The following is a 24,787-nucleotide window of genomic DNA, read 5'->3' as shown; positions in this document are numbered from 1 at the left end:
GCAAACCAATTAGCAGCACAAATAGCATAGATGCTAAACACAATGTAAACCCATAAAATTTTATCCTATGAATATGAACATGGTATAATGTGTTCATGTAATTAAATCTACAATAATGCCAAAGATGTCCAGATGTTTCTATTTTGCAAAGCCGTGCACAAGGGAATTCTAGATTTTAGTGTTTTGCTCAATTTAAGCTTGAAGTTTATTTCATGTAGTTGGACCAGCAGATTCCACAGCACAATGAGCATGAAGTATTTGATTTAAAAGCTGATGTCAGGGGAAGCAAAGGGCAATGAACTGGTTACTTTTCATTATATGACACTAGGTGGCGCTAGGTGTCTTCTCACTGTAAAGACTGATTCGGACAAAACTGACCAACAACTTTTTTTTTCTTTCTTGTATTTCATTACAGTGACCGGCTCGTGCTTTTTTATATTCAGCAGTGCACTGAAAGCCTCTGCAGGATACCTGGCCAAGTCCAGCATCGTAGAAGGTAGGAGATCCACTCAGAGGAGGCGCCACGTTGACCTTTGCTTTCACCTTCCTGCTCACAGGAAGATTCACTCTTTACATTTCTTTAAAAGTAGAGCATCGCTGCCTGCAAACCGGTTTATTCAGAGCGTGTTGATCTTTGTATGTGTGTGTCTGTGTACATTTTAACAGCCTGTTCGTCTAGGCGTGTGTACGCGTCGATGCATGTGAGCGAGTGTGCGTGTGTCCGTTTGTGTGTTTCTCCTGTATCGCTGTCCCCTCTCCGCAGACGGGCTCATGGTGCAGATCACCGTGGAAACCATGGCGGAGCTGCGCCGGTCGCTACGGGAGATGAAAGACTACACCGTCACCTGCGGACGGCTTGACCAATCGGAGAGCCAGGAGCTTGTTTGTGTGCAGTGGGTGGAGGAGAAATGCACTGTGAATAAGGGGTGAGTGCGTTTGAAGTTCAGGTGCCTTTTGTGTTCGGGAACAATGCGGCGATCAAAAGATAGTTCATGAAAATTCAAATGAACTATTATTAGTGGATGGTGGTTAGAAAAGTACAAATAAAAATATAGTGTTTAGGAGAATTTCTGCCAGCCTCCTGTAGACAAAAGGTTTTAAATGATCTGTTTGTGTTTTCCAGCGTCATAAGTCCCATCGATGGGAAATCAATGGAGTCTATCATCAGTACCAAGATGTTCCAGAAATCAGAATACAAAGAAAACGGGAAGATCATCCGCTGGACAGAAGTACGTTCAATGATCTGCTAAAATCTTTCAGGTCCATCTGAATTATTCTAGTCAGTGTTTGACCCAAGCATTTACCACCAACATACAAGCTGGATAGCTGGATTACTTAGTTCATGGTTGCAGCTGGAATATATATATTAAACAACTGTCAATCCATCTCAATTCATCAACTTTTTAGAGCAGATTCTGCTCAAACAAGTCTGATTCACCCAAAAGTTTTACAGCATAAAATATGGATATTTATAAAGACATAAGATTATAACATTTTAGCTCGATGTGTCACAAACTTCCCCGTTAACCTACTTTTTTCCACATTGAAATTTATAGACATGCAATATCTGAGAAACTATTAACCTCTAAGGACTTCACATACATGGACATCACATCTTGGGTTATATTACCACAGTTGTTAATTTTTTAAAATTTATTTTTAATTTTTAATGTTATTATTATTATTTTATTATTGCTATTTATCTTTATTTTTTATATTTTTATTTTTTAAAATATTTGTATATATTTTTTAAAATATATTTGAATTTTCTTTATATTTTTTGTTCTCTAAAAAAAAAAAGCATATCAAACAAGAGCTCTGGTCTTAAGTGGTTAAAGATTAAAGCCTGAAAATGTCACCGTTATTTCTCATCATGCTGTTGATTCAGAGTCTGCAATATTGTACAACTACAGCAAAAAATTGTAAATTTAGGTGAGTTGACGTGAAAAATAATGTTGTGAAAAGCTCACATTACCCAAAGTCAGCTTAGGATATTGTGGTTTTTCATTCTAAGTTCATCTGAGGCAGCTAAATTTCAATGTCAATGTCTGGTGCAGGTGTTCTTCCTGCAGAGGGCTGATCTTCCCAAAGGAGGAGCGAGCGACTCTGCCGAACACAACCGGCTGACGGAGCGCATCGCCCGGGCGTTCTGCTTGGCGCTGTGTCCGCACCTGAAGCTGCTGAAGGAGGACGGCATGGCCAAACTGGGGCTGCGCGTCACGTTCGACTCCCAAGAGGTCAGAAAAGATTAAGAGAACTTGAAGCCGGCGAGACGCGTTGTCGCAAAAATCACTACTGCTAATACATCAAGCTGGAAGTGGCCTTCACATTTCATGCATTCGCCTCCTTTGAGGTTACATCAGGAATAGTTTCCCAGCAGAGCCAAAATTCAACACATTTGTCAGAGTTGAGTTCTGGATTTTTCTTACATCTGTTCTGCCATATAAAATATTTACAGAAATGTGTAACTTCTGGGACAACAGCATGAAAAATTTAGTAGATGGACACACAGACACAAAGCAAAGCAGAGCTGCAGTTAATCCCTACAAACCACATGGTGTCAAGAATCAGGAAATCTGAAGATGTTTTGTTTGTAGGCATTCTGTGCAGATTATTGAAGGCAGAGTTTAATTTCTGCAGTTTTTTACATTTTGTAGGTTCTATTAAAACAAGTTTTAAGGACAGATTTCATACTATAACGGCATAAAACAAAAGCACTACAACCCTTCTCTCTAATGCACACATTTGATTGCAAGTCTTTAAAATTTAAGCCCCCTTTCTCAACTTTACAGCCTGTATAGTTGCTGCTCTCTGCTCCTTTTTCATTCTTTTCCATTAATAATTTACCATTTTTGTTATTTAGCAGTAAAATGTGAAGTTTTTATGCTAAGGGCTAATGTTAGTTTAAGTGCAATTCTGCTGAAACTTTGAGAAATTCATTAGCACGGATTACACTTAATGGTTTTAGAAGTTGGTCCAACTGTGGTGGCAAGAACAAAGAACAAACAGCTCATATAAAGCTTAGTCGTAAACTTTATATTACAGCCTCCAAGTGTGAAACTGCAATAACACTAACTAGCGGTTCGTTTTGTAACTCCAGGTGGGATTTGTGGCCGGGAGCAACGGGCAGCCGCTGCCAGCTCAGTACCTCAACGCCCTGGACAGCGTGCTGATCCCCGTCATCCACAGCAGGGGGCGCAAGAGGGGCGACGAGTCCATCGTGATGGAGCTCATCTTCTACATCCTGGAGAACATCACTTAGAGAACGCACGCCCCGACGTCTCATCCTCGTAACCCCCGGCCACAGCTCCGTCTCCGGCACTCCTCATCAGTGCGGTTTCAGGCGAATAAAAGCATTCCAAGGGCAAAAAAAAAACAAAAAACAAAACAGAAAATCCGAAGGTCTGCATCCATCTCATCCATCCACCACTAGAGAGACACGATCAGACTCTTATTGGCTTTCTGATCTACTCGGCCGCAGACAATCTGCATGAAACCTACGACGGACCACGAGATCAGCGTGCAGCTCTTTGCACTGTAGTAGCAACTCCATAGCTTGATTATCATTCATGTCACAATGTTCAATACCTGTTCCTATACAGAAGAATACCTTTAAAGCGGGAGCTGGCTTCGGCCCCGCGACCTTAAAAGCAAAGAGAAAAAGAGAATGACTTGAAGTACTGTATGTAGTAGATCTGTAGCGGTTTGATGCACACTGAATGAATGCCTAAAGAATGTTTTCATACTGGATGTATTTTAATCGACTGCTCATGAAATGTAATGTCAGCTTGGAATTAAACTTGCAACAAGACTGAGTTACTGCCTGTTTTCTTGCGAATCGCTGACGTGCACATTTCAGAGGGAGGTGGTGTTCTTTATACTTCCAAGGTCTGTTTTGAGATTAAGCTGCGACACTCAAATACATTCCTAGAAATCAGTGGTTCACAACCGTTTTTATCTCGTGATCCAAAAATGTCTACTTGTGACCTCCTGTCATGAGTTTATTGTGGCTACAAAGGATTTTCTCAGATTGCATAAAGTGAGCGTGACTTTAAGAAGCCTGATGGCACAAAAGCATCCAGGATTTTGTGAGAAATCTGAAATGCTTGTAGCACAAAGTTTTCGTTTTTTTCCTGAATTATCTCAGGGTTCCTTACAATCACTTTGGGACTCCTTCTCAGACACACAGCTATAGATTAACCTGCAACCTCCACTGGTTAAACGAGATTTCAAATAGAACTTTCTTATATATAAGAACAACCATTATACATGCTGGATTATTTAGTTTATAATTATATATATGAAGAAAAGACTCATTCCATCTCAAACATCACATTTTTAAGAACAATTTCTGCTCATCCATCTCTGATTAAGATATTTGTGAAACTTTAGCTTGATATATCAAATACTTGCTGAGATTTTTCTTTTTGTAAATTGCATGTCGACCCACTTTCAGCCCATTTATCCATATATTGAAATCCGAGGCCACGTCCGATCAACAATATCTCAGGGAAAAAAAATCAAGATAAAAGCCTGTTTTTTGTTTTTAACATGTCATTGATTCAGAATCTGCAGTATTGTACATGTAAAACAAACAATCTCCAACATAGGCGAGTGAAAAGTCCCATCTTTGAGCACATATTATCCAACAAATTAATAATGCAGAAGTAAGCCAGTGGTATTCGCTGAACCATATGGAGTTGAATGCACAATAATACTAAACAAATCATACAGAATACTTTCAAATATGAAATGTCATGATCATAAAAATGAAAAAAAAAAACTTGAACCACAAAAATTAAAATATTATAAGACAGCTAAATAAAAGTGGAGCAGACTTCTGGAGTTTCAAAATGGTTCTTAAAACATAACTACGAAAACCTTTCTGAGCCTGATGAAGCAACTGAGTAGATCCGGTGTGTAGGATGCTTCTCTCTGCTTCATGCCACGAATCTTTTTCAAACAAAGAAGAATGGATCCATTGTTTACGTCCTACTTGCCGCACATACTTGGGATAGCCAAGACAAGAGGCACAAGCAAGCAATGCAAAAGCTTTCCTTCTTTGTTGCAACACTGCTCAACGTCCGAACCCGAAGACCTGACAGCGTGAAGTGAAAACGTTTTGAACCGCAGCTACTCTGCGAGAAAGTGAAAACACAGACACGAAATGTAAAACGAGATAATTTAAATTGGAATTTATTGGCATTTTAATTTTTAAATACACAATGTAACAAAATTTAGAAAGTCTAAAGCATACCAATACAATTAGTTATTTTTTTTTTCTCCGTTTGCTGTAAAACTATTTACAAAAATGTATGTTCAAGTCTGATAGAAACTGTACAGTCATCTGTCCACAGGGGGGGGAGTGAGGAGGGTCAGAAAAAGCAGTGAAGGTAAGTGGGGAGAAAAGGCCACCAGAGTGATACTGAAATACGAGGTTGTTTGCAACATCAGTGAAGATAACATTTAGGTCAAAACATCTTCTCTTCATACATCATGTTCCATAAATGGCTCCCCAATGCAAAGAAACGAACAAACCAACCAACTGAACGTGGGACCCCCAACTGTGGAAATCATCGACCACATCGCTCTCCCATGTTTTGCATACAAAACTAAAAAGAAGAAAGAAACAGCCAAAATTATCTTTGGAATTTGTAGTAGTTTCAACAGATCATACGTCTTGGGCGTTTCCTTCCAGAGTTCCTAGGCCTTCTTCATCTTGCCCATGTGAGTGCTGCCGTTCTCGTGGTGGGCCGAGCCGTTGCTGGTGCCGTTGGAGGGTCCGTGGCCGACACCGTTGCTGGTGCCGTTCTCGTGGTGCTTGCCGTTCGTGTATGCAGCTTTGCCGTTCTGGCACTGCTTAACGTCCTGCTTCGGCAACCGCTTGCCCCTCACGTAAGCCTGAATCCAGAAGTTGGAGAAGAGCACGAAGAAGAAGGTTCCGTACATCCAGATGAGGTGGAGGATCATGGGGAACTGGTAGTCGCAGCTGTCCATGAAGTAATACTGGGTGGCGTGGAGAGATACCAGGACAAACTGGGTCTGTTGGGGGGAGAAATTATGAAAATGAATGTAGAGAAATTTGTCTTAAATCCCGTTAAAGGGAAGCTTTTTTTTAAATCCCTTTCCATCATTGCCAATTGGTTGCTCAAAGCAACCCCAAAGGAATCTTGAGTTTTGTTGGGTTTCTTTGTAGACATTTTGTAAGGTCTTTGTCCTACCACGTGAGGAGATGACTTATGCTGTAGGGTGGCGCTATATAACTAATATTTAAAAGAAACATGCTGACAGAACCTGAGTAGTTCAAGACGTTCAATACTGAATCCATCCTGAAGCTGATCTTTTAGGTAGTCAAAAATTCTAAATCGAGTTTAGGGTATACGTACCAGCTGAATGGCAGTCATGTATTTCTTCCACCACAAAAACTTCTGAAACCTTGGTCCAGCAGCGGAGAGACCGTAATAGAAATACATGATGACGTGGACGGAGGAGTTCACCATCGCATGGAAAGATCCCATTCCACCTAGAGCAACATTGACAAACGTGATTAGACCGACCCCTATCGCCAAATATAAGAAACCTCTGACCTCGTATCAAAATCACAACGCGCCAAGGCCAATAAAGTTTGACGCAGACATTCTTGGTTAATCATTTTCCTTTGACTAAACAGTTCTGTACTTTACAGTCACCCTGCGCAAGGTTTCTTAGAGGGCATTTTAACGAGATCAAAGTAGAATCCAAACCAAGAAAACTGTGGCAAAGTGTACAGTTCAATATGTACAAGGTTGGTGTGAAGAATGATGTAACTTTACTAGACCACCTGGCTGCCTCATCCCTCTGTTAATCATTTAAAAAAAACCTTTGACAGGTGAAGATTTCTTTAATGAGTACTCACCGGGAGCATAGCCGACTCCCCACCACCAGGTCCAGGGCATGAACGAGTGGTGGAAGATGTGCAGGAATGTGATCTGGCCGTGCTTTTTCCTCAACACAAAGAACATCTAACAGAAATGGGATGTTGATTAGTGAAAGCTGAGCTGTGCTGATGGAAAAAGCTCCAACTAATGCAACATGACATCAGGTAAAACAAAGTGGACTTACTGTGTCCATCAGCTCAATAATCTTGGAGAACCAGAAGAGCCAAGCTACTCGGACCATCTAGAGATGAGCACAGGCTTGAATTAAGAGGAGACTCATTTGCAAACCAATGCAAGGCTGCTAAATAACAATATTACTGAATGCTATTCGTTGTAGAGTTTGAGGAACTTACTCGTAGGGCTTGAGGACTGTTTGAGGTATCAACTGCGTCACATCTCCAGGTATACGTTGTGGCCCATCCAGACATGAGGAACTGGAAATGACAAGAAAATCTGATCAATTTTGAGGTTTATCACTATTTTTTAAAGGATTGATGCCGATTATTGGCGATTTAGGATACCAGTAACCAATATTTGAAGCCTATATGCATTTGCGTTAAAATTTAAAATCTTAATGTCAACATTTTGAATAGCACACATTCCAACACTGAAGTTTCCTAAAATGCCTTTTATCAATGTTTTGCACACATTTAATTGAAAGGGAACTTTTAGTATTGATACACTGCAAAAAATTCCATTTCTATGCAGATGACACCCCTTTATATTTATCTACACGGCCAAATGTAATGAAATGTCTTAAGGACATAAAAGCCTTGATGACTTTTAGTTTTCTTCTTTTAAATTCAGACAAAACTGAAGTTATGATATTTGGCCCTAAACACCTCAGAAACACACAATCTAACCAGAAAGTTACAGGTATACAAAAAAACTGAATTATATTAGATAGGCTATTTGTACTAATGTGTAATCAGTCAGAGAGTGCTGTGGATAGGACATTGCTCAAGTCTGTAGTGACTATACATAGAAACATGACTACATCAGAGCCAAAGCAGCACATTTTCAACTTTTAATAAGAAATTGGGGGAAAAAAACAAACAACTCCAATTATCCGAAAAATGCTTAATGTAGGTAATCAGCCAGGCCGACACTTGGTGAACTCCTTGTGTCTACTTGAATTTAGTAATATCCATGGAGAAAAGAAGTCCGACATAAAATGTGCAAGGATTTATTTCACAAGTTGATCTCTGGTGACAGATTCTTACCTCATACACGATGTATACTGATAGCCCCACTAGCAGAAAGTTGTAGACTATCATGGCTTCCTTCAGCTGGAAGGGCTTCCGATTGGCCATGATGCGAGGTCCCAGGTACAGTACAAAGAAAAGGTAGGCCAGCAATATCCCCGTCATGGGAATAGGACTCTGCATAAACGCATAATCCTTCAGCCGTGGATCTAGAAGGCGTAAATGGGTACAATTACATTTAACGAACAAGAGGGGGGGAACGTACAAAACAATCTTTCTGCATTTGTCGGACACCTACCGATTCCTGCCAAGAGGTAGTCATAGATATCCATGGCGTTTGAGCCAAACTCCTGAATCCCCTGAAGCATGTTGGCCTTCTTATTGGTGTGACCCAATTATCTGCAAAACACAACAAAAAATAAAAAAACCCCAACAAGCTCATTGTTAGTTCTAGCTCCTCAAAGTAAGAATCCTTCCACCGTTCCATGTAATTGAAAGACAATATTTTGACTTGTGCTGAATGTAAAGAAAAAAAAAAAAAAGACAAGTGCACTTATAAGACTTTTTTTTTTTTAGATGCATTTGTGAAATTAAAATGTACCAGTCTCGTTCCCCATCTGTTCTTATTGATTTTCTGTGGAAAAATCATTGTGTGACATAACAGACAGGCAGTTAATGTTTTTTCCCTAGACAGAAACATTTCCAGAGACATCACATAAAGCAATAATCCAGTGTTCTCCTTCCAGACAAGAGTGAATTACATAACATGCAAGAAAAAAAGAAAAAAGAAAAATCACATGTCGTTTTATTTTATGCCTGGGCCTCGCTGGTGTTCACCCGTGACCAATAAATGCCTTCAAGGAGGAGCATTTTGTGACATTTAATGATTCAGCAGGACTGAAATGCAATTACTGGGACAGAGCAGCTCATCCCTCACCGAACAAACACTCCCAAGGAAAAAAAAAAGAAAAAAAAGTCCCAGGATGCTTTGCCCCCGGCTCGAACCACTCATCAGACATGGCCTGATATCAGAGAGGAGGTGCTTCAGGGAGCTGGGAGGGCATCCCTCATCCCACAGTGAGGCTGGCTGTTTGCGTGTAGGAGTCACGCCAGATGTTTAGACACAATAACCAAACTGCTCTTTCAAATAAACCCAACTGAGATCAAATGGGGGGAAAAAAAAAAGGTTTCTGATCCAACAGAACAAACGGCGGAACCTTAACGCTGATATCAAAGTTCCTTAAACTAACAACTGTTTCTTCCTGCTATGTACTAACCAAATTTTTTGGAAGTCTGCCACTAAGTATTTCAGATAGTGCCATGACATGCAGCCTGCACACAGGAATGCTGCAATGGGCCTTTCAGATCTGGGTAATTTCTGTTGACAAAAGGCTTATCATATCAAGTGTAAACTGCAAAGCGTATTCACAAAAGTCGAGGACATGCAGGGTGCGGTCTGCTCTCCCCACACTGGACCCAGAGGGAGCCATTGTTGGATGTACAATCTACAATGCTCTGAGTTTTCACTGCCCAAAGGCTACAGAGCAGCCAATCCTTAAGCCAATATCATTAAAAGCTAATAATTTCAGCCTGTGGAATGAAGGTCAAAGCTCATGTAGGTGGTAGAAAATGTTTAATGCAGACTAAAGCTATGCATTTTTTCTCCCCTCCAACAATAACGTTGATTATCTTTTGGTTTTTCTGTTATTGCTGACATCTAATGACAAATCTGACTCGCTGACTACAGCAAGGTCAAAAGATGTGAAGTTATTTGGGATTTTAAACTCACACTGAATGCAAAAAAATACCAGCTGTAGCCATTTTTGCAAATCAGCCATCTCGAGCCTTCATCTCATTTGTGACGCCAACACTTTTGACTATCGTCACCTTAACCGGCCCGACTGTTCCGTGTGACCACTGTTAACTGATTACGAACAGTATGGGCTCACAGATTATAATCAAATGGACATTCCTCGTTTTGGAGATGCCTTGTACAGATTCAGTTTTTCAGATGGTAACCACGGGGCTTTTGTCAACACCACAGTATCTCTGCTGTTGATTTTCCTGTTAAGCTTCCAGGTGAGAGGGTCTGGCATTCCAGAGCGACCTGTGACAGCCGCACTATCTGGCTAAAACGTCCTTCTGTCGACATGACGGAGCCCCGAGTCACGTCATCTGTCACCACAAGTGCAAAAACGGCTGCTGTTGTGTAATGGATTAGACACATGGCATTTCAGAAAACTCTTACACATAAAGCTGTGGTTGTTTTTGAATCGACGATGAGGCATTTGGTCAGGCACCTCACATTTCAACAAGAGTACCATCGTGCCTGTTGGGTAGAGTCTGTCTTGTTCTGAGGAAAAATGCTGAAAAGTTAAATGGATCAGATCATAACCTGGTCGGGTTAGTGACAAAACCTAGGTGGTTGTGAGTAGACTGAACAGGAATTGTGTAGCGGCAGTTTGGACCACTACACATTGTTTAAATTTGAGCTTTTTTCAGTGGAAATTTAAAGCCAACATTCTCTCTTTGACGGTTAAGTTTGATGAGAAAAGATGGTTTTGTTGGGATCCAATGCAACTTCTAAACCGGGTCATGTTGCAGACACTGTAAAAGTGCACAAGTTCATAACTGAGAAATCCTATGAACATGCAACATGTGACTCTCTTTAGAGTGCTTTTTGTTCAGCATTTCTTTTTTTACAAATACTAATAAAACTGATTGTGCAAGTCAGGAGGACAGTCTTGTGATCATGACAACACTAAACAAGAAGAAAAAAAAGAGGCAACATGTCTCAATCCTGAAACCCAGATGAAGATAGAAGATCAAAGAAAATGAGGCCCCTTCCATTTCAGCTGAGTGAAACCACAAAACCATTTCCCAGGACCCAACAGCAGCAACAGCAGCAGCAGCAGCTACTGCACCTCGCTGCCCTGACACTATTGTACCATTTATTGTAGCTGGTTGTAAATGAACTCACACACACACACACAATGACACCACCTAACTGCTTCTAATCTCCACCAATTAAAGGCTTATCCATTACCTCAGAACTTGAACCAGGAGAATATGTTGTAAACTGATGCTTAACATCATTATTTGCTATTGTTTAGATGTTTTCCTTTATGAGAGATGCAATGACCATTTAAGCACCAGTTTACTTGTGTATAAAAAAAGGAGAGAAAAAAAGGCTCTTGTATCACCTCAGCAGAAATAATTTACAGCCCTTAACTACATTTAATCTGTTTGTTCAACTCGAATAAAAGTTGGTGTCAAACCTCAGTCCTGCGTGCCCCGACACAACCAACCGTTCATTATGAGGCAACACTGACAACTAAGCAGCTGGTTTACGTCTACCAAGGTGACATACAGTGGAAACGGAGTGGGAACATTTCCTTAGAGAGCCGTGTCAATGAATCACAGAGATGGAAAAAAAAAAAAAAAAGAGCTCACACTAGTAAGGAGTTAATGATGAACTGGATCAGAGATGAAAAAAAAAAGGAGCAGCCAGGAAACTATTTGTAAAAACGAACGATCTGCTACGAAAAGGACATTTTTATCAATAAAATAAAAACACCAAAAGAACAGGAAAGAAGCCCGACATGTGAGCAGACTCCACACACAAGTTCTACGTCACACTGAGCAACTTACCTTGTTGGGACAAGACTTTTTTTTTTCTCCCCCCTCTTTTAAAAGCAAAAAGCCAAAGTGGATTCTTCTTTCCCAGCTTCTCCGTAAGCTATAAAAGGGCAGGCGGGCAGCAGCAGCAGCAAAAAAAAAAAAAAAGGAGGAAAAAGCAGCAGCAAGGAAGAGAGAGAAAGACAGAATGAGTGAAAAAGAGAGAGAGGGAGAGAGGGAGAGAGATGGGGGTAAGGGAATGAGAAAAGTAAACTGACAAAGTGTGACTGGTACAGCAGTCTTCCAAATCCCCACCCTCCCTGACTCACACAGTGGATGAATAACTAGCTCACAGAAGGAGAGGGAGGGAAGGAGGCTGAGCCAGAAGAGCCAGAGCTGTGTATGTCCAAAGAGGGGGGAAGTTTGGTTTCTATTTAAACCCACGCTACCAAATACCGCCGAGTGAAATGGTTGCTGTTCGACCGCCGCCCTTAACTTCAACGAGCCACGCTTCGCCCAAACTCACAAGCTCCAACTCGCCGACAAACGCTCCGGAGTCGCCCTGTGAAGTTTCTCCTCAGGACGGGGGTGGGCTGATAATATTATTCACAGGGAGCAGGGCGAGAAATCAGTGGCCACTGTGTTATCATGAAGGAGGCCATTGTTGCGCCTGTACTGGCCCTGTACCCGACCAACACCCATGAAGCAAAGACTAGCTGATACTTTTTTTTTTTTTTTTTCCTGTGTTGTGTAGCTGCAAATATTTCCAAATTAAAATCTCACTTCCTGTTTTTTGTCCACTCCAAATCTGAGCCTACAGGTCCAGAGTGCAGCACATAATGGCCTTCCACAGACAAACATCTAATACATGAGCGTCATAAACAGGCGCCACACGGCTGTAATGTTTACTCAGGGTTGGATGGCGAAGCTGATTGCAGACACACACACAAAAAAAACAGCGATTGGTGCAAAAGGGAAGACATGAGTCATAAGATAATGCTTAAAATTCTTCCGAGCGTGTTGTGTAAGGCTGCTTCGCTGTCCCCGATAGGAAATCACTTACTCTGATCTCACTGCCACGCCCTGTTGTTATGAGGAGGAACAAAACATTACAACAATGCTAATAGGTGCTAGTTACATTTTCTGCTCAGGAAAGTATTTGCAGCAGTTGAAACATCTGCCATGAGGGGAGAAAATCAGGATTAAACCCTGTAGTTTGATTTGCAATTTCCTCAGATTTCCTAACTAGTCATTTATGTGATCTGGTTAAAACGACCTGTAGTGGTTTAGACATTTAGTTCCTAAGATGAATATATATGTTAGTCATCTTTCTGCAGTTGCAGACAGTTGCTCACTTGCTTTAAATTTAGTTTCAGGAGGCCGATGAGTGAAATCAAGGCGGCAACTAACTGCAATCAGTGTTGGAAAAAAAAGTCTCCGATAGCCATTTGTTGAACTTGGCCGATTACATCAGAGCTCGGAAAGTTTTCCACTGGCCATCGTTTCATGTAAATGCCCTCTTCAGTGTTATACTGTATCAGCCAGGGCAGGTTTTACCTGCAGGTCTGCCCCTGTGGAGGGGAGGCATTTCAGCCCCTCCTCCAAATACCAAAACACACCTGACAACAAAATTCATCATCTGCAGCTACAGTCGCTGACAGAGCCATTTCAAATATGATAGTAATCTTGTTCCGTGAAACCAACACCCCTCTACCGCCGTGACAAAGTGAAGACGGAAGGATGTGGAAACGCCATTCATGGCCGCCGACGGAAGCAGTTTCTTCTGTCGCCGACTACTGTTACGGTTGACTTGTGAAATCGCGTAATCATCAATACTGACCACATTCAAAGTCCACTTATTACCGGAAGAGAATCAATCAAATCAAAACAAACCATATTTTTTAATTACAGCACTGTGGAAATGATAAAAGAGAAGCTTATACGGTTTAGATTTGGTCGTGCTTTCATATAGAATGAGGAGATATCTACAACTTCCTCCTAAGATGCATTAAAGATCATCAATTCAACTCATGTTTGACACACAAATGCCAAAATTTAACTCAGTGCAATCCTGATAAATGATTTGTTGACTGGAAACCGTTAATGGAAGCATGTATGTGTGCAGCAAAAGCATTACAGAAGCGAACACAAGCCTCCTAGAATTTCCACCAGCATGTCACACACAGGTGTGACGAGTCCGACTCTGCTGCCAAGGCCCCGTCACTGTACGAACGCCAGGTCGAGCTATGCAGAGCAAAAATTCCATTGTCGTGTGTGAGGATGTGCAGCTAATTATATTGCTTTGAAAAGGTTGTACAGCTGAGGCCTGCCTTTGGTGGTTAATTCCAGCATAACGTTGGGGCTGATTATGCATTCCAAGTGAGCAATGTTTGACTTACAACCAACCAACAGAACTCTGGACAGTTTGACACCTGTCAATATTTGGATTTGAAAATGAGTTTTTTTTGTGGCCCCGAGCAGTCCCACTACCCTTACAACCGTGCACATACCTTTACATTTAGACAAGGGTTCACAGTAAATGGCCACAGGGTAACCACCTTCTTTAAAATATTAGTGTAACAAGTTAACTAGCAGAGCCGGTTCTCACCTTTCTGGGAGCACCGGGAAAATTCTACTGAAGGGCCCCCCTCCCCCCACCCACCTGACCCGGGCAAACCATTTTTCATGGCTTCACAGTCACACTCGACACCTCGGTGCTCTCACTGTGACCCTCCCTGCTGTAAAACGTAACCAGTTGGACTGAGAATGAGTGCACCCATCAAGTCAATCCATGGCTTCGCATTAGTTTCATTTACAACTACAGATTGACCGATGACCTAGATAATTATCATCTTGTTTTCAGGGTATGTTAACCTAGCAGGAGTGCCACTACACCCACTGCCTGTAGGTTGTTGCTGGTACAGCGTAGGTTGTATTTTGTAAACACTGATATGAATGCAGCTTCACCCGCAATGTGGTTTGATTTTCTGAGCCGCAGCTTGTATGGAATTCTTCAAATGTGATTAGTTGCATTTCACTCTCACCTTTGTCACACAAAAAGCCATAAGAACAGCCCTGGGAGTGGCTGGCAAGCAAGTAGGACATAAACAAAATGGTGCTCTGTGAGGATACCGGGGATGCACTACAAGCTTGCACTTCAGCTTTAAAAACACAGGTCGCAATTCACTCCAATGAATTTTGACTGCATAAATAACTGCATGAGTATCCACCTCCATCAAGTTAGTAGATGCACCGTACTCGCATAATCCAATACAGATGCAGCCAGTTGGTGCTAGACGTCACACAATTATTGAAATAGAGATCATCTGAGTGCAGTGAATGTGTCTCACTGATTGTAGACACCAGTATCTGGAAGGTCCAGGCACTGGTAAATCAGAAGAAATAAGACATGAAGACATAAGGACACTTCAAGACACTATGTTAAAAAGGTATAAGTCCGGGGATGGATGCAAGAACATTTCCAAGTGACTGCATACCCCTTGAAGTATAGTTAAAGCCATCAGTAAGAAATGGAAGAAATACAGCACACGTGTAAATCTGCCTTGAGCAGACTGTCCTTAAAAAAGGAGAGACTATACAAGAAAAAGACCAGTGAGAGAGGCCTCCAAGACACCTACGACTTCTGACGGAGCTTCCGCAGCTGAGATGGGAGACACGATGCGCACAACAACCGCCGTCCGACATCTTCAACAGTCAAAGCTTTATGGGTGCTTAGCAAAAAGAAAGCCACTGTTGAAGCACAAGTTCATCAGAAGGCCTGTGGGAGACTCAGAAGTCAACTGGAAAAGGGTTCTTTGATCTGATGAGACCAAAACTAAGTTTGTTGACCAACCACCAGACTGGAGGCTATGTTTGATGGACAACCAATTACTGCACATCATCGGAAACACACCATCCCCACTGTGAAGTATGGCGGTGGCAGCATCATTAAGTGGGGATGCTTCTCGGCAGCAGGAGGCTTGTAAAGCTAGAGAGCAAAATGAATGCTGGAGGACTGAATACTTTTCATAGGCCTTATCTACACTACATACCTCAGTAACATCAATTTGAGACATGACAGCATGGCAGGTTGCTCCATAAAATCAGCTAAATGAATGAATGAAGTCTCACATGGCAAAAACAGAAAGACACAATCCAGTCAAGCCTGCAGGATGACAAATCACCCAGAAAACAAAGACATCATAGTAGTCTGCTCTTCCTGTCACCTGGGGGGCAGATCCATCACCTGGGGCCCAGGTTTTCTCAGTCCAGTTATGTGCGCCAAGATAACACCAAAGATAAAATGAGGTGCCTATAAAAAAAAACAAGCAGGTTTCATTCCACACTGGTTACAAATCAGTCTCATCCCAACTCGCCTGACTGCTTCTTCATCCAAAGACACCAAAAAAACCAACAACCAGATTATTCCCTCACTGAAAACATTACCAGCTTATAACCAGGTATGTTCAAGGACATCCTTGCCCAAGCAGAAAAGTCATACGAGGACTACTTCAGCTACTATTGCATGACAAGGAGGGTCAAGTTGTACCTTTACTAAACATTCTTGCACATCTGGGAAATAAAATACACTTTCCTATGTAAAGTCTTCTACAGGGTTGTGGCTGATACTGCATGTAAAATGAAATGCAAGTAGAAATGTGATTTAGACCAACTTGTTGTTTGGTTCATATACACTCAGGTTTAAACCTTTGCTTTGCATTTAGTGCATTTTATTTAAAGTGTTATTTGTCTTTGAGATCAGACGTATATTTGGAAATGCTTTTTGCACCACTTTGTTTATTGTGCGCATACATTTAATTGCACTAATAGTTCGAACATTGAATTAAAAAGGAAAACATTTCATCCCTGAAGAAGACCAACTTCGATCTACAATATCTTCGGCAAACTTTAAAGCAAGTCACACCTTTATTAAAAATAATAAACCAGGATGGACTTTGTCCTGCAGCCTTGTCTCTTGCCACATAAATAAAAAATGTTTGGGCTTGCACAATCAGATTAAGGGTTTGTTCTTGTGGCTGTATGCAAAATAACCCTCAGAGATGTGACGGCACGCTGGTTTCCAGGTATGCACGGTAGGTGTCTGGAATGATCAAAATGAACACCGGTGACTTTGGGATAAACAAAATGAACCCAATGCACTTAAGATGAATTAAAGAAAACAAACTTTCTAAAACAAAATGCTTGAGTCGTAGTAACTGTTGCCCCCACCACCACCACCACCACCCCCCCAGCACTGGAATGTTGCTGAACTTGCCCCAGGACTGACATGTTTACACCACCTTCACTGTGTTAGGGGTGTGTGGAGGTGGTGGTGGTGCTGGTGGGGGAGTAGTATCACCCCTACCTGCGACTATTCAGACTGGGCCGACTTATCAACACTGGTCTCATTCTCTTGGCGCCCCGCCCTCCCCCTCCGTCCCCTCTGCAGGTCTCACCCACTGACTACTCAGATTTCTGGAACTTTCCACAGACAACAATGGCGCCTCGGGTAGTTCGTGCAGATCATGGAGACGCAGCTCAGCAGGTGCAGGAGGCAGAAAATAAATGTGCGCCAACATCCACAGGTGTCTGAGAAACTGCAGTCAGTAAAATTTGCAGTTGATTATGCTTGAAAACTGTATGAACTTTAATGTGAGTGAGCGCAGACCACATCCAAGTATAATTAATATCATAAAAGTTTCTGGTTTGGAGATTATTTGGCCATTGAATATAATATAATACTGGGTTTTCCAAAGGTTTCTGAAGGACTTTGATGTCCTGTATGGAAGCTGTGAGGCTGTCTGATTAAGCTCATCATCTCTGACAGCTGGTATTCTCCCTGCCAGTAACAAATGTGTTTCCTACTTGGCACTGAAACACATTACAGGTGTTCTCACAATCTCCTGCAGGTTAAACGGGGATAACCAATCGTCTTCAGCGCTGATAAACTCAATAAGACTTGTGTAAATAATCAGAAACCACTCAAACGAGCACCATTAAGGCCACTTACAAACAATGAAAAACAATAGCCGAACAAGTAATTGTCTAGTTTCCCAATATGTGGCTACGTTTAGTTTTAAACGTGACAATATGGTAAATTCCGATTCTGATTCTGATTAAGTTCTCCTGCTCAGTCGGCTTTGGCAATTGCACCAAAGTCTTAAAGTAGTAGGAAAACCCTGATACAGTATGCAACCAGTCAGTCAGGAACGTAAATGTTCAGATAAGTAATTAATTTGATCGTAACGTGCAACAATCCCTCCCTGAACAGGAAACCTGTATGTAAACAATGACGACATTAACCTACAAATTTAAGAACCACGTCACGGACCTCCGGTGCATCGAGACGTAAACGCACAGGGGGTGTGCAAAAATGTACAAGTGTTGACTGAAGCCCGACGTAAAGAATTGCGCTAATCATAGAGGAATTTTCAACCAAACTCATGCCTGCAGAGCAGAGATGAACAAAAGGAGGACTTGCTACAACAAGCTTGAAACTCTTAACGCCCACCCCCCGACTGATACCTGAATGCGCCACACAATTAAGATTCTCAGCTGACCCGAGATTACTCCACAAAACTGAAACAGAATTTAAGTATCAAACACTTAGCAGTGCCCCACCCAAACTGGAATGGTGCACATGTGGATGAAATGTAGGTCAGTATGTGGTTCCTGGTTTTCTATCTGTGCTCTAACACCCCATCCAGTTGTTGTTCCCCGTCACCGTCCCCCAATGTTTCTTCCAGTGATTTTCCACCACTCTTGCCTGCTCAAGGTGCCATCTTAGATATCTAATGAGCAAAACATGCGAGAATGCCTACACAACAACTTCAGGTTTAATAGAGCGACGCATAAACAAACCTGGAAGACAGGTTGGGATTATGCAAGACTTTAAAATGACTGGAATGACATCATGTCTGTCAAAAATACCTGAGCGGCTACTACGACATGAACTTGACTTAACTTCTGTGTATTTAAAGCTTAAAAACTGTTAGGAATATCAGCAGTGATTTTCCGGACATGACTTTTCATTACATCGGAGGAAGTGACAATCAATCTGAACCGTTTACTTTTGTTGTACAGTTTTTAAATTACATTCCCGCAATTTGACCTTTGGTCTACTTTTCCAAATGCTGTTCACAACAACAACAACTAGGTGAGAAATTAAGCTTTGTTGTTGAGAAATGGTGTCATGGCTATGTACACAAGCATGCTGCAATTAAAAAATACAAGGCCTATAAAAAAGTACTGGAAGATTCTCCCTTTTTATTGCTTTTCAACACTGACTCATTGAGATGATTCAGATTTAGATTTAGAATGAGAACTGGAAGAAGGTTTTTTTTTTTTTTTTTGGGCTGATGAGACCAAAACGGAGCGGTTTAGTTTTCAAACTCGACACTATGTTTGGCAGAAATCAAACACATCATCACAAACACACCACCTCTACTGTAAGGCACGGTGGTGGCAGCATCATCATCAAAAGGCCTCAAAAGGTAAAATGAATGCAGCAAAGTGTAGATAAATCCCGGGAGACGAAACCTGCAGTCTGCAAGAAAATGACCTGAAACATACAGTCAAAGCTACACAGAGATGGTTTAAAAACAACCAGGTGAACGTTGTGAAGCGACCGAGTTAGAGTCCAGCGCTCAAACCAACTGAGAATATGTGCCTGGACTTGAAAAAAGCTGTTTTTTTTAAATGATCCAGGTGCATCCTGGCAGAGTTTGAGCAGTTTTGCAAAGAAGAATGGGGTAAAACTGCTGTGCAGGGCTGATTGTGGCCTGTTCACACAGGCTCAATGCTGTCATTGTGCCCTGAGGTGCACCTACTAAATACCGGCTTGAAGGGAACGAATGCTTATGCAATCACTGACTTTACAGTTCATATTGTTAATGAATTGACATGACTTTGTAGAAATCAGTTTGAATCCGTTTTATTTTGTAAAGTCAACTTACTTTAAGCACGATTCAATGTTGAAAAGTAATAAAAGGAGAAACATTCCAAGGAGGGTAAATACTTCTTATGTCAATGTCAACGAGCAGAGTAATAATTTAAGGTCAAATCCTACCAAAACAATGCAGCCACTGGTAAAACTAACACATTCACAGGCATGCTGGTCAAAATACACAACCAGTCCCCTCTGTCCAAAACATATGGAAGGACACAACAAGGTCAACACTTAGGCTGGCTGCATAAACTGACTGAACTTTCTCTCTCAAATTAAAGCATGGTATAGCTTTTTAGATGTTAGATTGTTATTTTGCCTTGTAAAGACTGAACTGGTGCATATTTATCCACCATGGAACAGTAAACATTTGGGGTCAAACAATGCTGAGTATTAAAGGAAAAGGATTTTTGCTACTTGAGAAGTGACCAAAAACCCAACGCGGTAGCTTCATGAACTGATTGACTAGACGTATAGTTAAGTCCGTACAAAGATCACAGTGGCATGAGGTCATGCGAGTTCAAACCTAAGTATGATGACAATTACAGCCACACCTCAGACAACAACAAAAATAACCCAACATCACAGCAGGCGTTTTGAACCAGATGACGGGCATTTGTGAGGCTTTAATGAACAGCTTTGCACTTCTTTCCCCGGATGAACTTTCCTGTCATTAGCTTATACCGTAAACGACGCTCATAACATTTGACCGAATGAAATGCAGAATGACAGGTATGATGGCATCTCTACCCGCGACAAAAACCAATGTCAGACTGTGCAGCATTAGAAATAGAGCGCCAAGATAACCAAAGAGAAACAACTAGAACAGTAGCCTTTAAGCGCCAGCGGAGCGTTCAGCATTACGACTTGTTGTTTTAAGCCGTTTCACTCAATCACTGCCAGGTAGAATTCCTGCATTTGGATGGTGACTTCTAAGTGTTTTGGTAGATAATCGTTTACCAAATTAACAAAGAACAGTCAGATCAACATTAGACCACTCTTCTCCATCTAGTTCAAACAACTGGAGGACCATTAAATGTCACTTTTATCTCTTTGTGCTCCAGTGAACTAAGTAACTAAGCAGAGGCATGGTGTTCTGACAAGCATCCCCTAAACAGAGAGTGTGTCTGGGAACATGTGGTAAGGGAAAATGAAAGACTAACTTTTTCCCTCTACCTTGCAAAGCACTTTACTACAGCTGACCAACAGGAGGAGGCTGTGGTTAACTGCAGCGTAAACACACCCAGCTCGGCCTGCAAAAGCACTCCTTCGTGGAAACGTGGTTCAAAAGGAGTCGATGCGATTCCTACTGAGCTGGAGATTGCAGTTTAAATTATGGGCTGTACATGCGAGGCTGTTGACACTGGGAGTCGATGAAGCGGTGACGCCGCCAGAGTGTTTACATTACTATCAGAGATTCACCTGGGCTGGTTGACCTTCAGCTCCTTTTGTCTCCGGCTCAGAATTGTTAGTTACGGTTAATGTTTGCATTGTCAACAGTCAGTTAGCGATCCACAGGCGACCTCAGCGCAGAGAATCACCTGGAAACACAGGCTTCAATACGGGACGGCTGCTCAGCAAACAGCAAACATCATGTCCATGTGTAAAGGTTCAACTGTTACATATGGTACTTGTGGTAAACCAAGTGTGAGTTAATTTAAAGTCTTTGTGCAACTTTAGAGCCGTAGTAGTAAAGTATATTGCATTTAACTTTTTTCTTAGTTAATCAGTTTGGCTATAAAATCCCACATTTTGTCTAAACAACAACAAAAAAGCACAAAATCTAGAAAATATTCACTAAAAAACGAGTTTAATTCCTGCATTTGAGAAACAGGAAGTAGGTAATGTTCAACCTTTTAGCTTAATAAGTGACAAATATTTAATCAATACTGAAATTTAAATAACTGTTGCAGCTCTACAGTTAACATGCATCAGTTACAAAAGTGCAAAAGTGTGACAGACCACAGATCGTGCTTCGCTGGTAAAAACTTACCAATGCAGCGTAAGCAGTAGTTTCACTTCCATTATACATATTGCACAACTGAGGCATGAATCTCTGTGTTTCTCCAAGAAGTAACGACTGATCTGCTGATTATTTTCTGCATTAAATGATTCGTTTGGTCGATAAAATGTTAGAAAATGGTGAAAATATTCACTTTACTGCCATCAAAATGGGAAAACTTGACTTGTTTTTTTTAAGGAATTACACAAACTGACTCATCGGTTGTCCAAATGGCTGCTGATTAATAGCTAACAGCTAATCGATTAATGGCTGCAGCTCTACAGGCAGCACACATTTCCTCATGTATCGAGCATCACATGGCTGCTCAGTGGCTGGACTGTTAAAATATATGCATTTAGGTAAGATTTAGGTGAATTTTTGTGTCAATACCATGAAAAAGACTAAATGTATCATTCAGCCAGTGACCTCCAGTATCTCCTGTTGCAGTTCTACAGCGCATGACGGAGACAAAATGTTCCTAATAAAGCATCTCAGAAAGGTCAGCTCAATTGTCAGTTTGTTGCTGCACTTAGCTCATATTTTATTTACGAGCGAGTCAAGTTCATGTGAGCTACAAGACAGATAAGATCGTATAGCTGCATGACCTCAGAAACTGAAATAGTAAATTCAATGAAATCATGTTCAACCAACTACAGTGAGTTTGGGAAAATACATTTTCCACTACAGTTAAAAGGTATTTTTAATTACCAGTCTGGAAATGTGTCCAGACATCTTAAGATGAAGGAGGGGACTTAAAATCCTGAACTCAAAGTGAAGAAAAATGTAGTTATGAAGCCAATTTTATTAAGTTACCTCAACTATTAAGTAGATGCAACTGCTAACATAGCACTGGTGCCTTACAGCGAGAAGGACACCCGGGATCTTGCTGTGAGGAGTCTCCATGTTCTCCCCGTGCAGCGTGGGTTCTCTCCAGGTTCTTCCTCCCACACAGTCCAAAAACATGTTGAGGTTAATTGGTGATTCTAAATTGTCCGTAGGTGTGAATGTGAGTGTGCTTGGTTGTCTGTCTCTAAGTGTAGCCCTGTGATAGACTGGTGACCTGTCCAGGGTGTCCCCTGCCTTCACCCTGAGTCAGCTGGGGTAGAGTCCAGCCCCCTGTGACCCTCGTGAGGATTAAGTGTGTATAGATAATGGATGGATGGATGGAGCTACTAACATTAAAATGGCAATCCCACACATGAAAGTAACGTCTAAAAGGTTTGCCTAAATCAGAACACTTGATTTTATATCATTAAACATGCATTTAACTAAATGCTGGGAGTCGTGCCCTTGTATGAACTTTTACAGTGTAAGCCATTGGAATGACTTCAAAAACTGTATATTTTTCAGAAAAGGTGTCATTTTAACTACACTCTAGTCCTGTAATAACGTAAACACCACAAAAAGCAAAAACTAAATACATAAAAATGTGTCTGACCTCTGTTCTAGAGACAACCAGGACACACATCTGCGCATGAGGGCTGCAATCAGACCCGTTACTGACAGTTAGACACACTTACAGCAGCTCACCAACAGGTGACTTTCACTTTTGATCATCTGATCTGAAGCCACATGTCTTCATCCACAGTCTAACCTGCACTAACGCATCTGTTCGGTGCCTTTATCCTTTCTTACTCGCATGTGTGACAGCTGCAAACAGAAGCATGACAGTCAACATCCTCTTCCGCCTTCAAACACACACACACTGACAATGGAGGGGAATCCGCCTGTCAGGGAGATCTGTGTCCTCCGGTGCAAACACGATGCCATCAACAGCACACACAACGGGGCTCAATAATTAAACCCATTTTGGTGCAAACTGAAAAGTTGGAGCACAAGCACGGATGCGTAATTTGGCGAACATGAGGTCAGGGGTGACGCCTAAGTTTAATGCAATTATTTTTTTGCAAAAAAAATGCAGCAGCTGCTTGTAAGTTACAGAAAAAAATGTTGGGTATCTGTACGATGTTGCAGTTGTGAAGAAATCCACTCATTTAACCAATAAAATGAATAAGTTGGATGTGACGCGGATGAATTGGCACCGTGCGCACCCCACTCTTTCCTCCTCCTTCCCCCCAAACAAAAAATTACGCACCAGAAAGTAACCAAGAGATCAATAAAATCTGCCTTTAATTAGACGTTAGAGGGAGAAAAAACAGTGTCAGAAGCTTGTACTCACTTTAGCTGTAATGAACCAGCGGAGTCTGTCGAACAAGCTGCCCGTTAACGTGAGCCGACGGCGTGCGTGAAGTTCGCTCTGCTTCCTCTTCTTTTCGGCTTAAATCTCGCTCATGACCAAGCCCTTTGATGGAGCTGGAAAAAGGTGGAGTCATCTTCGCCGTGCTCGGCTCTGACTTGATGTCGCTCGATGTGGACGTAATCAGCTGACTGCATCAAGGGTCCTCCGTCACCAATCCCAAATCAAAGAATCTCAAGAGGCAGGAACAGGTTGGACTGCAGCCCTCATGTGCACATGCATGTCTGCTTTATCTCTGCAGCTGAGGTCAACACATTTTTGTAGGACATGTAAGTATTATTGTTGCTGGTGAGTGTGCTCTCATTTGACTGAGGCCAGTTTAAAAAAAAACTGAAACTTTGTGCTCTCAAGTCACAGAATCACTCCAACATCTAAAAGGTCATTTAAGGTCCTGATTCCCAACATTTCATTAATTGCAAGCTATAAAAATGATTTTATTGATTCAGATAAAGTTTTTAAACATTATTTGTGATGGTTGGGTTGACATCATGAAGTTAGAAGTTGCATTAACTTAACTTTCTGTGTAGTTTAAACTCTTTTTTTTTAAATTAGTTGTTTAAAAACTAAATTTAAGTTGAGTTAATGTAATAAAATTGACTTGATAGTTTAATTCTTCTTCCCCTTGAGGATTTCAAGTCCCCTCCTCCATTTTAACACCAATTTCAGATGGTTAACTCTGCTAGATAATGATGTCTTTAATTGCAGAGGACCTCTCAGTGTAGATTTGTTAATATCATTAATACTGTAAATGTTAACCTCCTTAATGCCATACACAGAATGTAAAGAATAAAGAAACAGAGAATTTATGTCACGAGAACAAAGAAATATGAGACCAAAAAATAA

General features: G+C 41.4%; 2 protein-coding genes across 3 annotated transcripts in view; one reads left to right on the top strand and one right to left on the bottom strand.

Moving 5' to 3' along the window:
• zfyve9b (zinc finger, FYVE domain containing 9b) overlaps nucleotides 1-3,816 on the top strand; it is a 14,526-nt gene extending 10,710 nt beyond the window's left edge. The window contains exons 11-15 of the mRNA XM_008299479.1: nucleotides 416-496; nucleotides 764-926; nucleotides 1,124-1,229; nucleotides 2,058-2,237; nucleotides 3,101-3,816. Of these exons, the coding sequence (XP_008297701.1) occupies nucleotides 416-496; nucleotides 764-926; nucleotides 1,124-1,229; nucleotides 2,058-2,237; nucleotides 3,101-3,262 (692 nt within the window). The 3' untranslated portion in view covers nucleotides 3,263-3,816. The remainder of the gene's footprint in view (nucleotides 1-415; nucleotides 497-763; nucleotides 927-1,123; nucleotides 1,230-2,057; nucleotides 2,238-3,100) is intronic.
• Nucleotides 3,817-5,170: 1,354 nt separating this feature from the next.
• Nucleotides 5,171-23,979, bottom strand: elovl1b (ELOVL fatty acid elongase 1b). Of its 2 annotated transcripts, none has more exons than XM_008299473.1 (8): nucleotides 23,867-23,979; nucleotides 8,421-8,521; nucleotides 8,141-8,331; nucleotides 7,271-7,351; nucleotides 7,102-7,158; nucleotides 6,896-7,001; nucleotides 6,387-6,523; nucleotides 5,171-6,042 (listed from the first exon to the last, which is right to left on the bottom strand). In XM_008299473.1, the coding sequence occupies exons 2-8, from the start codon at nucleotides 8,488-8,490 to the stop codon at nucleotides 5,704-5,706; spliced, it is 981 nt and encodes a 326-aa protein (XP_008297695.1). In that variant the 5' UTR covers nucleotides 8,491-8,521; nucleotides 23,867-23,979; the 3' UTR covers nucleotides 5,171-5,703. The 2 variants fall into 2 exon arrangements, with proteins under 2 accessions (XP_008297695.1, XP_008297694.1); XM_008299472.1 differs by lacking the exon at nucleotides 23,867-23,979 and adding an exon at nucleotides 11,774-11,936.
• Nucleotides 23,980-24,787: the final 808 nt, after the last annotated feature.

Source organism: Stegastes partitus, unplaced genomic scaffold, assembly GCF_000690725.1.
Source record: "Stegastes partitus isolate 25-593 unplaced genomic scaffold, Stegastes_partitus-1.0.2 Scaffold1421, whole genome shotgun sequence".
Lineage (NCBI taxonomy): Eukaryota > Metazoa > Chordata > Actinopteri > Pomacentridae > Stegastes > Stegastes partitus.
The sequence above is the reverse complement of the archived record's forward strand: the minus strand, read 5'-3'. Positions and strand labels throughout refer to the sequence as shown.

Excerpts from the sequence above, each read along its gene's own strand:
- elovl1b (XM_008299473.1), bottom strand. The coding sequence starts at position 8,490 with ATGCTTCAGGGGATTCAGGAGTTTGGCTCAAACGCCATGGATATCTAT. Across the intron at positions 7,002-7,101 it reads TTATTGAGCTGATGGACACA|ATGTTCTTTGTGTTGAGGAA; the intron begins GTAAGTCCACTT and ends CATTTCTGTTAG. Across the intron at positions 6,043-6,386 it reads ACATGACTGCCATTCAGCTG|ACCCAGTTTGTCCTGGTATC; the intron begins GTACGTATACCC and ends TCCCCCCAACAG.